The sequence below is a fragment of the Salvia splendens genome, chromosome 15 (genome assembly GCF_004379255.2).
Source record: "Salvia splendens isolate huo1 chromosome 15, SspV2, whole genome shotgun sequence".
Taxonomy (NCBI): Eukaryota; Viridiplantae; Streptophyta; class Magnoliopsida; order Lamiales; family Lamiaceae; genus Salvia; species Salvia splendens.
In genome coordinates, this window is record NC_056046.1 from 17,397,972 (window position 1) to 17,410,428 (window position 12,457).

At 37.8% G+C, this 12,457-nt stretch overlaps 1 protein-coding gene across 1 annotated transcript; it reads right to left on the reverse strand.

Annotated features, from left to right (window-relative positions):
- Window positions 1–83: 83 nt before the first annotated feature.
- Window positions 84–9,884, reverse strand: LOC121768044 (chromatin-remodeling ATPase INO80-like). The gene is made up of 23 exons (XM_042164387.1): window positions 9,630–9,884; window positions 9,277–9,364; window positions 8,677–9,058; window positions 7,619–8,054; window positions 7,335–7,535; window positions 7,144–7,254; window positions 6,502–6,920; window positions 6,275–6,383; window positions 6,122–6,202; window positions 5,879–6,051; window positions 5,603–5,728; window positions 4,988–5,149; window positions 4,856–4,913; window positions 4,351–4,581; window positions 3,954–4,100; window positions 2,991–3,533; window positions 2,614–2,871; window positions 2,420–2,527; window positions 2,222–2,316; window positions 1,987–2,143; window positions 1,059–1,256; window positions 817–969; window positions 84–628 (listed from the first exon to the last, which is right to left on the reverse strand). The coding sequence occupies exons 1-23, from the start codon at window positions 9,675–9,677 to the stop codon at window positions 392–394; spliced, it is 4,521 nt and encodes a 1,506-aa protein (XP_042020321.1). The 5' UTR covers window positions 9,678–9,884; the 3' UTR covers window positions 84–391.
- Window positions 9,885–12,457: the final 2,573 nt, after the last annotated feature.

Below are 12,457 nucleotides of genomic sequence, written 5' to 3' on the forward strand. Positions count from 1 at the left end.
GGTTCACATATTTTAATTGCAGATCCTTTGACTGCTTATGAGAATTCAAAAAGGAAGGGAAAAAAAAAGATGAGGAAAGGTGATTTTGTAAATTGGAACTATAATATAACTCTTGACTATACATTATCAACTATATTTTTGGTATGGCAGCCCCTTAGAAGCTGGCAAGCTCCACCCCAAATAATAATCTGTACAATACTCCTATAATTATTTTCCTACCTTTCACTCATTCCCATGAGTTCGTCCCATCCTCCAATGCAGCAAACGAGACAGGCTCCTCAGCAGCAATGTTGCCGCGCTTGGTCCTAGGGGAGATCAGCAGATTCAGCGATACACTAAACGATGTCATCGTCTTGCATCCCAGTTTGTTATTCCTTGTTTTGTTCAGCAGCTATAGTTCTGAGCTCTGGTGTTGAATAGCTTTGAATGCAGGTTCAATGTTCTCATTCACGCTCTTTGTTGGCCTTTTCAACCTCTTTGGTCTTTGCTGTATGGAGTCCGTGTGCTGCGAGGGATCCTCATGTTCATAGTCTGGTATCGTTCGGTTTGGTGATGGTGAATCCATCTGTTTGGAGCCCTTCTGAACTCTTGCTTTCGGCTGTGCTTGCTTGTCACCACTGGGTTTCCTCTGCAAAGGCAACTAATACATTATTAATCTGCTATGAAATGATGAACTCCGAAAGTGGATTGTAAAAACCTATTATGTCAGTCCATATAAATTTTAATTTCATTAGATTTCAATGCTGGAAACTCAATTATCAATGGTTCCTAAATTCCGTGGTCATATCAAATTGAAGAAGCCAGAGAGATTATCACCTTTTTGCTGCTGGATTTTGTTTTTTCGGGATCTTGTGGTTCAAAGTCATAGTCCTGTGATTCAGCGTAAGCAAAATCCTGAAAAGACGCAGCTCCTTCTGCATCGATTCTGATGCCCTTAGCACCACTTTTCTTCTTCTGCCTATCTTTTGCCTGTTTCAAGAGCAGAACCCAATTTGTTTGAATATCTTCAACACAGGGTTTTATAGTGATGAGTTCAGTATATGAAAGAAAAAGCACACCTGTTGTGAGACTTCTTTTAGTTTATGCTCCAGTTGAGCATCATCGATCAATAATGATACGACGTCCTCAGGGGCCAAAAGGTCACCTTGGACATGACCGCCAGTCATCACAAGCTGCTGGACGGTGTTTTTCTGACTCGCTCTCTGAAGAATTTTTTCCTCTACGGTCTCTTTACAGATTAAGCGGTACACAGTTACCTAAGTGATGAAATGCATATATGCTTCAGTGAGAGGATTACCTAAGATGAATAGATAAATTGTTGACAGAAAAACCACATGTAGGTCTTACAATAGATATGTAATACTCCCTCCGTCCCCAAAAAATTGACAAACTTGTAAATGGCACGGGTTTTAATATGCAATTGGTAAAGTAAGAGAGAGATGAGAAAAAGTAAGGGAGAGAGGAAAAAAGGTAATGAAATGAGTGTTAATGGATCGTGGGGTCCACATCATACATAATGTGTAGGATTATTATTTGTTGAAAAACTTTCCATATTTAGACTTTGTCTAATTTTGGGGAACGACCCAAAATGGTAAAACTTAGAGACTGGGGGGAGGGGGGTATCGAATAGAAAAATAAATTGCACAACTATATTAAACTTTTATTTTAAGGTTTTGCTGCAGTAGGAATGCAGAAAAACAATTCCAAAAAGTTCAAGTGCATCTATGATAATCCACATAATCTGCTGATTATTAAACTAAAATGCGCTAAACTGAAAGAACAATAGAACATGAGAATGAAAATTGCAAAAATTTTAAGTGGAAAGCACCTATCTCATCTCCATGCGCTAAAAGACTTGTTTAGAAGTTTCAAATTTTGTGCATTTCTGTATTTACAGGGGCAAGAGGGACATACAGAGATTGGCAGAATGCCAGAACTATTAAGCAAAGGTTTCAGGAAGCATTCATTGAAGAGAGGGATACTAACATCCTTAGTTTGACCCAGACGATGGGCCCGATCCATTGCCTGTAAATCTAACGTTGGATTCCAGTCACTTTCATAAAATATGACAGTATCAGCAGCTGTCAAGTTGATTCCAAGCCCACCAGCTCTCGTGCTCAGCAAGAACACAAAGATATCACTCCTAAAAGCAATTGGCAGGTAGCTAAGAAAGGATCCATGAGAGGGGCGGGGGGGGGGGCAGAATAAAAAAGGCACATACCGGTGCTGGAAATCTTTCACCATGTCACGGCGATCCATTATTGTGGATGACCCATCAAGCCTCAAATACCGGTATTTTCTATAGTTCATGTAATCCTGCAACACAATTGGGTCAAGCTGATAAACCACTCTGTAACAGGTACAGATGATCTATGGTCATGAGGAAATATCATGATCCCCGAAAATAAGTTACATTTACCTCAAGGATATTCAGCATTTTCGTCATTTGTGCAAAAAGAAGAACGCGATGATTTTTCGCCCGCAGACGCTTTAGAAGTATATCAAGCGTTTGAAGCTTCCCAGAATCCTGGAATAAGTACAAGAAACCATAACATAAATCCACTTGAAACATGGGGCCAGTAAGAAGTACATGATGAGGAGAGGAGAGCATACTGTCAACATTTTTGCAGGGTCAAATGGTTGCATGGGTGGGCAAGATCCAAAGATCTTGTATGTAAGCTGAAGGGCAGGTTGAGTAATTGGTAATTCAGCATCAATCTCTTGTATTAAAGGGTGACTGTCAGTTGGTTTCATTGGGCCATTGCAATCAGATATTCGTGCAAATCCAGTAAATAACCTCTTTAACCAGGGGTCATGCCACTCTTGAGACATCTTGTATGCAAAGTTTCTATCAGAACAGCGGACATTTATCTGGTGCCAAAAGCATTCCCATAAGATCTCAGTTGAGAAACAAGTCATCAAAAGTAAAACCGCATAGGACGTATATGTGCGTATTTCTATGATATAGAAAAGTATAGATTTCTACTTACTGGTGGTGCTCTAGTTCTAGGGATGAATGAGTACACAGAATGCACAAGCTTGATATCGGATAGAAGCCTATCCTGGTAAGGCATGATTAGAGCCTCGAATGGAGAATCTGAAGGACCTGTTGCAAGCTTTCTTCTAAGAAATTTTTTCTCTGACCTACTAGACAGTAGCAACATTCGCGTGACAGCTCTCACTTTTTGCTTGCCAATATTAGTATACTGGATATCGCCATCATCACTTTCCATCAACAGGTCCAATATTTCGTCCAAATGTTGGCGATCTGATCTCATTATGGAGAATAATAACCTCTCCATAAAAGAACCAGTTGCCAGGAATGACAGTTCTGATGGCGATAGATCAATAAAGCGGGAGAATTCAAATGTTCCACTTCGTCCAGAATCCTTTTGGAGTGAAGAACTGGAGATATTTTCTGGTGAGAATATGTTAAATAACTTCTGAATTGACTCTCTGCTTAAACTCTGGCCAGCTTCTGAGTTGTGAGCCTTGGAACCACCAGCAGTCTCTTGGTAGACCAGTTTTGGTATCTACCGGAGTAAAATTCAATGAAAAATCAAAGAACGAAGCAGACCACATAGAAAAAGAAACATCATTAATCAGGTAGTAAACACAACCACAACATTACATTATTTTCCTACTACTGAAGATAGGTTTCCTAGAGAAAGGTGGGTGAGGCAAAACAAAAAAAAAGTCACAAATTTCTTGTTTAACAGTTTTAGCGAATTCTTTAAGGACTCAAAACTCGTAAAAGTAATCCTAGCAAACAAAGCACAGAGCTCCGAGATGACAAAGCTAGCAGAAGTTATTGAGTTTCCAAGTGTGAAGATTACATAACCACGTATTTTACTAATATATTAAATTAACATAGTATAACTGCACACTACTGAATACATAGGGAAGTTACCAGAAGGAAAAAAGTGTGTGCTGTTTGGGGTGGCGGGTATTACCTCGTATGCAATAAGGCTTCTGCCACCAGAATAAAAGACGTCTTCTAGCTCGCCGAAGGGAGGAGGGAGAAGAGAATTTGGAACATCGCCAAAATGAAAATACGTGCTTCCTTCATTTCTCTCAAATAATTCTGGATGATTGCATACCTGGATTGCAGGAGGGGCAAGGGGAAACCAACCATCAATCATTTTGGAATCAAATGATGGGAAAACCTACACGTTAACCTCCCTTTTACATCATGTGACTTGAATATATCTTCTCAGACATTGTTCAGAGTAAAATTTAAACATAAAATGTAATGAAACATAAAACATGTAGTTGTACACTTGTACTTAATCCCAACAGGACAACTCTAGACTAGCAATACAGAATCCCAATAATCAAGCGAAGTGCTACCTTTCTCAGCTGGATGACAATGTTCATCAGGTTCAGAATTTTTTTCTCACTAAGATGTCCACGGTTTCCGTCAAACAATTCTGCAAGGGATATCTTGTTCTTTATAGCTTGGTAAAAAGCTTGCTGCCGAGAACTTAGTTTACAGTGTACGGTAACTTCAGTTTTTCCTGTCAGCTCAGAGACCACATCCTTCTTAACCCTCCGTAGCATGAAAGGTTTCAGAATGGCATGCTGTTATCATCAAGTTTGAGACAGAATGTGAGAAGCAAAATAGAATTAAATCGTAAATCCAAAACAGAAACAATAGAATACAACATTTCCTAGGATCATTTTTTTATATCAGCACGAAATTCCAGCCACACAAGCAACTATAGGGTCTCGATATACATTAAACAAGATCACACACTTTGATCTAGAATATTTGCTAGTTGCTACCAACTCTAACCCTCAGCAAGACATCAAAATTATGCTTTTGCACTCCAAAAGCAGTGAATGTGGTTCTTACCAATCGATTAAGCTGGTGCTCATTTAATGTCCCACCATGCTCTGCATGACTCTCAATTCTGATAAAGTACAGGAGAATAATGAGAAGAAAACTTGTAGCTCATACAAACGACAGTGTAGAGGAGAAAGATACCCTTTTGAAAACCACTCATTGAATTGCTCATGGCTATCAAATAAAGTGGGCATAATAAAATGTAAGAGCGCCCACAGCTCAGCCATGTTATTTTGAACTGGAGTTCCAGTCAGAAGCAAGCGATTTCGGCAATTGAAACTGAGCAGTGTTTTCCATCTTATACTGTCATTCCCAACATTCAACATTGTCAATAGTGGCATATATAAATATCTACCTATATATGTGTGATTAAAAAACTTAGCATATAGATAAACCACAAACTTCAAGTAGCTGTACTAGTAAATTTTAGAAGAGGGACAGAGCTAGAATTTTAAAAATAAGGCGGAGAAATAATGTTTGTATTCATGAACATATTTTGATGGACGGAACTATAATTTTATACACAAAAAAATGAAAAAAATAAAATACAACCACTGAGGCACCACGGCCAGGGCTTGGCTCTGTCCCTGCTTCTAAGATTGTATACATCAAAGAGGAAACAAACTTTTGAAGAGTTTTTTGGTATATCCGTGTCTATATTGGGTCAGGAAGACTGGAACACATAAACGTGTATACATAGGAAATTGTAATTATGTTGTATATGCACAAAGAAATGTTATAGTTGAAGACTCAGACCTGTTGGAACTTTTGATAGCCTGGGCCTCATCCAACACCATATATTGCCATTTTACACGGCGGAAGTACTTCTCATCAGAAACCAGCAGCTGGTAACTGGTGATGAGAATGTGAAATCCAGCCTCCCTGACAAATTGTGCAGGCTCAGTGAAACAAAAGAATAGACTTGAAATTTTCAGAAAAGTCAAAAGTCAATGAGGGCCAACAGTTAGCAGTAGATTCTTCAGAGAACAATCAGCTAAATGAAGCACAGGGACATTAGAACTGGTGGATCACCTTCGATAAAGACGCTTTGGGTTGATGTTCTTCCTAAGCACTGTACGCTCCTGAAGACCACCCCAATATGGTAGAGTCTTCAGATCTGGACAGAAACGGCTGATTTCATCAGCCCAATTGTTCAAGACAGAAGCAGGTGCAACCACCAGAAAAGGTCCCCATATATTTTTTTCCTATAAACCAGAACCAGTTAGACAGAATAGAATGACTTCCAGCCAGAAACTTGTAAGAATAATTAATTACCTCAGCCAAATGAGCCAAGAACGCCATGGCTTGAATTGTCTTTCCCAGACCCATCTCATCAGCAAGAATACCATTCAAGCCCTGATAAGAGAAGAAGATGTGAATCAGATCCATCCGAGCAGACTTCTAAAACAGGGAGAAGACGCTAGTTACCTGCTCGTAACAATTCACAAGCCACTGAAGGCCTTTCAGCTGATATTCTTTAAGGGAACCCTTGAACATCTCAGGCGTCTGCACTGTTGATGCTAAAGGCATGGTTGACCTGAGATTACCATAGACAATTACTTGCATACATAAAAGATTTAGGACAGAAAGTTTTTGACGACCAAAAATCAGGAGTGGGGATTAGGAAGTATTGTCAGAAATAAAAAGAAACCCACGGGTGCAGTAAATCAATATTGCTAGACTCAGTGACCACACCATCTTGGAGAGGGGCCTCAGCTTCTCCAGCTAAACGTAGCTTTAAGCATTCATTATCAAATGCACTTGTCATTTTCTTCTGCTTTGAAACTGCATCGTGGGCTGCTCTTAGAGCTTCTCTTCTTAATTCAGCGGCTTCAGGATCATCTTCCTCCTGGTGCTGATCTTCTGAAAGAATTTCTTGGTCATTAGATTTGTCATCACCAACTGCTAATGCTCCAGAGGGCTCTGAGGTCTTATTCTGCATGAAGTGACTGTACAGTTCTGTCTGTGACAACAGAAAATTGAGCCTCTGCTGCTGCCTCTTAGCTTCACGAAGTTCTTGTTCTCGCTTCAGAGCTTCAGCAGCTTCTTTTTCCTCTCTTTTCCTCATTTCCGCCTTCAAGAGAACAATTTCATAGGTTACAAAATCTGTATGTATCACTGGCTGTAAGTATAATTTTCACCAAAGTTTAAACCATATCGAAACAAGTTGTCACATCAAGTTTTGGGAAACTTCCATAATAGCGCTATACTATATTATGTGTTTCAATTTAGTTTCTAGGTAATGTGTTGAAGAAGGTTGCTTCTTGCTGAAAATAGAAATCAGAGTAAGAAAGTACCATCTCCTTGTCAACTCTCTTCCAAAACACATGCATGTCTCTAGCCAGTTTCCTTGTCCTGATTCCCGCACCCTTCATCAATTTGAGGGATCTGCTGACTTTCATTTTCACCTGGAAAAGAATCAAGATTGGTGTAAAGAAGGAATACAGGACAAGAATGTTAAGTTAATCTCTGCCGCAGTAAAACAAACCTCTCTTTGACATGTTTCTGAAACTCTCTTAGCATCAGTTATTTGCTTTCTGTAGAAGTTGGTGAAAATCCTGTGATGTTTTGGAATTTCTTTTCTTGCTATATTAACCCAATATTTACTAAACTTTTCCATTGCTTCTCTCTCAATTACAGAAGGGTCTTTCTTCACCTTTTGCTTCTTGGGTAAACCACGTTCAATAATCTGCACCATCTCAATTATCACCATGACTAACAATTGGAAATATACGAAAACAATATAAAGGTCGAGAAAGAAACTTTCCTAACCTCATATGTATCCCCCTTCTCCAAAACTTTTACATAATAAACCTGTAATATACCACCTTCTGACAGTATAGATCGCCTAATCCTTCCAGCTGCCCCTTCTGGAATGCCATCGGTTCCCATATCTATTTCACTAATGCTTAGAGAGAAATTCTCAGCAGTGTAATTGGTCTGCTGGGCTCTCAACCTTGCGTGAAGCGATTCATACTGAGGACGTTGATCACCCATCCCTGCCCTGCTTCTACGCTGAAACTTGCTTATAGACGCCATCATTGCAGCTAATGAACCCAAGTCAAGGGTACCCTTTAGGTAAAATTCCTCCACTTGGATATCTGACATACTTGGCAAACCTAGTGATGATGACAGCTTTTCATACGGAAGAGGAATCCTATATGTGATTCCATCCCCAATATCCAGAAAAGGTGGTTCAAGATTTGGTCTGAAATGTTTTGAACAGTTCACCAATGATGAGCCCAAATTAATCAAAGATTGGTAAGGTCAGTTACAAACTTGCAACATAGAAAACATTTAGTGACACATCTCTTATGTTACTTTTAGGAAATATCAAAGTATATTTGAAACCAACTAACAAGAAGGGTGAGCTCCTCGATCTCTCTTTCTTATATAATGGCATTTGTCTCACATAGCCATTTTAGTGGCTGAGTGTTCCTTTCCCTAATGATAATACTTGATCTGATTTCAGTGACTGAAATGCTACAGCCATACAACCTAACCTTGTCTGGTATTTGAATAATAGCAAAGTCCAAAAACATACAAGTACTTAATTGACATAGACAGAAAGCCATTTCGGGATTATGTTCTTTCTAAGAGTCTTCCGAATCTCACTCTCAATCATAGACAGACAATCCAACTCACAAAGAAGGAAAACATTGACTTAAGGCCCTGCTAGTTTTACTATTGATTTTCACACAGGTATACTAGAAGATAACATACAATCTTCAACAAGAAATTCTAAAATCCAAAGTACTATTTGAAGTCAGACTAAATAAAGAATAAGAGCAGTGCATCAGATAGAGTAATACATAAGGTGAGAAGCAAACCTTGAAGCACCATATTGCCGCCCGAAATCTGATTCATGATAATTTCCAAGTTTTTGGGAACTACTACTGTTTAGAAAATCTGAAGTTGATTCAAACTTGGAAAACCCTCCTCTGTTATCATTCATTGATTTCTGATCTTTAAGGGTCACATTACTTTTGATTGCCATTGTCCCAGTTCTTGTCGACGCAGGATTTTGGGGGCCACAATTGAGCCTCCTTTTGTACTTCTGAATATGATCTCCAAGCATTGCACGATACCGCTCCTCAGAAATATACGAACTGTGACAGCCTGTTTCTTCCTCGTCACTGCTATAAGCACTACGCCGCTTCTTTTTCGATCCCCTCTCCGATATTGTTCCATTCATGTCGCCTAAAGCTCCCCCTGATCAACAAAAAGCAAATCGCTCTCAAAGTTACGAAGAGAGACAGAGACAACTCCAACATGCATCAACTTATTTGACTGAACACCATACATGCAATGCCAACAACCGATATAAATACACGCTGTCCAACTCAAATATAAAAACCAAAAGGCAACAAAAATTAGAAAAAAAAAGAAGAGATTATATGTAAATTTCCTAATAAAACCGAATTACCTACCTTGGGCACCTCTGCTCTCATCCTGACTACTATTCCCATAATAATCAAAATCTTCATCTTGTTTCGGCAGTTGAAAGTTCATCAAAGGCTAAAAAAAATTACGAAAAAAATCAATACCAGTGTATTCAAAAAGAAAAAAAAGACACACTAACGTGCCTATAAGCCCAAGCCGAAATTAAACTAAGCACACGTAAAAGCAGTAGAAAACCCCCAAAACGCATTACTTTGACATAATTATTCACAAATCACACCCTTTCAAAGCAAAACCAAATCGCCACAACGAAATTCACACGCACAAATTGCAAATAGAGAGAAAATCAAAATTCGAAGTGCAGTGATTCCTCCGAAATCACCTCAAGATTGAAGAGATTTCCGTAAGTATACTTCCGGTTGGAGTCCATGAGCTCTGCCACTAAATTTACGGCGAAGAAACCAGAATCCGGCGATGAGCATTGGCGGCCAAAATTATTTGAAGAAGAAGAATAATGGACGAGTGGAAGAGGAGGTGGAGACGAACCCTAACCCTAGAGAGAGAAGGGGAGAGTGACGGTCTGACGGAGGAGAAGAGAAGAAGCGGGAGACAAAGGTGGAGTTGTGAATAGATCCTTTTTTTCTATCTTCTTCTTATCAAATTTCCTACTTGAATTCATAATTATACTCTACTAAATTTATTAATATTTTCACAATTTTTAATTTTACAATTTTGACAAAAATCAAAGATTAATTTTTTATTTTAATTAGGGAGACAAAAATCAAATGAAACTTTGATCTTTATAAAAATTGTAAAATTAAAAAAATGAAAAATGATTTTTAATTTATTATTATACTCAAACTAAATAAATACTCTTGTCGTTCTATAGTAGTGGAGACGTTTCTTTTCGGTACAGAATTTTAAAAAATTGTGTTAAGTGAGTTAGTAAAGGAAGAATAAAGTAGGAAATAAAAAATATAGAAAGATGAAGAGAGAATAAAATAAAATAAAAAGTAAAGTAAGTGAGAATAAATGTGTTGGTTTTTACTAAAAAGATAAATAACTTCACTACTATGAAACATATCAAAATGACAAAATACTCTACTAATATGAAACGGAGGGAGTAGAATAAAAAAAAACAAATCTAAGTATGCATTAAACAAACGTGATGGTTACTAATGGTACTCAGTATTGAGTATGTAACATACCATTTTCTCTTCACAAACATGTAACAAAGGTGACATGAATATTGTAACAAAACTAGCAAAGTTTCACGACTAAACCCATTTTCAATTTAATATATTTATTTAAATTATGATATTTAAAAAATTAAATTAAAATCACTAAAATGTTAAAAAATATATATATAATTGAAGTTAAATTTAATCAAATAAAAAAGAAAACACGTAAATTCTAATTTGTGTCAAATTCTAATTTGTGTAAATTCTAATCAAATAAAAAAGAAAACACGTAAATGTTAAAAAATATATATATAATTGAAGTTAAATTTAATCAAATAAAAAAGAAAACACGTAAATTATAATTTGTGTCTAAATTTAACAACAAAGTTTTCATGTTTTTAGCACTAGACCTCCATTATGTAGGATGTTTGTCATCGTAGTCAGTCATTCAACTTATCCTATTTTACAATAGTTTTCTTTCATCATAATAAAATAAAACCAATGTTTTAAAAACCGGACCGGACCGGACCTGTCGGTTTGATCGGTTAATATTTATATTACAACTAAAATATATGGTTAATATTTTTGATATATTATTAATTATATGTAAATTTAATATATTTTGTATATTGTATACTTAATTATATGTATTTGCAACAGTAAAACGGTTCGACCAGTGACCAAACCGGTTGGACCGGTTGAACCGTGAACCAGTAGCTTCGCCGGTTCGCCGACTGGTCCGGTTTTTAAAACATTGAATAAAACTAAGATGAATACAGGCATTGTTTTAAAAACATCACCGCGTCGACTAGTTCAAACCATTCGGCCTCAAAATGGTGCTTTATTTTATTTAGAGTAAAAGACCAAAACTGGTCCTAAATATATGCTCATTTTACGATTTTGGTTTTAGATATTATCTTTTGAATTCTTGGATCTCAAACATTTCAACTCGGATCACAATCGGTCTAACTTTTAATTTTTTCATCAAATTTTAACGGTCAATGTTTTAATCTCGATTTTAACCTAATTAAGCTGTTAAATATGATTACTAACTCCCTAATTATATATCCTTAATTATTTTAATAAGTTATCATTTAAAATACAAAACAAATAATATTAAAAAAGAAAATGAGAAATCCAAAACAACAACATCAATCGCTGAGGGGAATTTCCACCATCGCTCTGCCACATTTCCACCATTGGAGAAATTTTCCGTCCCAAGGGAATTTCTTGAATTTGGTCGGCAATCGGCAGTCGTGCCACAACAACAACAGGAAGACGTCTCCCCAATCCGATAAGAGAAATTCTAACGAAACAAAAGGAGCGACCTACGACGGTGATGCGCGGCAGAAGGAATGCGGCGGGGCGAGGATTCTGCGGAGGGGCCAATCGCTGAGGGGAATTTCCACCATCGCTCAGCCACATTTCCACCATCGGAGAAATTTTCCGTCCCAGGGGAATTTCTCGAATTTGGTTGTCAATCGGCAGTCGTGCCACAACAATAACAACAACAGGAAGACGTCTCCCCAATCCGATAAGAGAAAATCTAACGAAACAAAAGGAGCGACCTACGACGGCGATGCGCGGCAGAAGGAACGCGGCGGGGTGAGGATTCTGCGGAGGGGTCAATCGCTGAGTTGCATAGTTGCCAAATTGAACGGCGGCGATGCGAGGTCTGTTTCTCCGCCGGAGGCAGATGATATGACGGTGGGATGGATGAGGCCGGAAAGGATGTCGCTGCCGCTTCTCGACGTTTATGCCGGCTTGGCGTTTTTCAACTCGCAATGTGAGTTGTTTTGAATTTCTCATTTTTTAGTATTATTTATTTTGTATTTTAAATGATAACTTATTAAAATAATTAAGGACATAATTAGGGAGTTAGTAATCATATTTAACAGCTTAATTTGGTCAAAATTGAGATTAAAAACGTTGACTGTTAAAATTTGACGGAAAAGTTAACTTTGGACCGATTGTGATACGAGTTGAAATGTTTGGGATCCAAAAATTCAAAAGATAATGTGTAAGACCA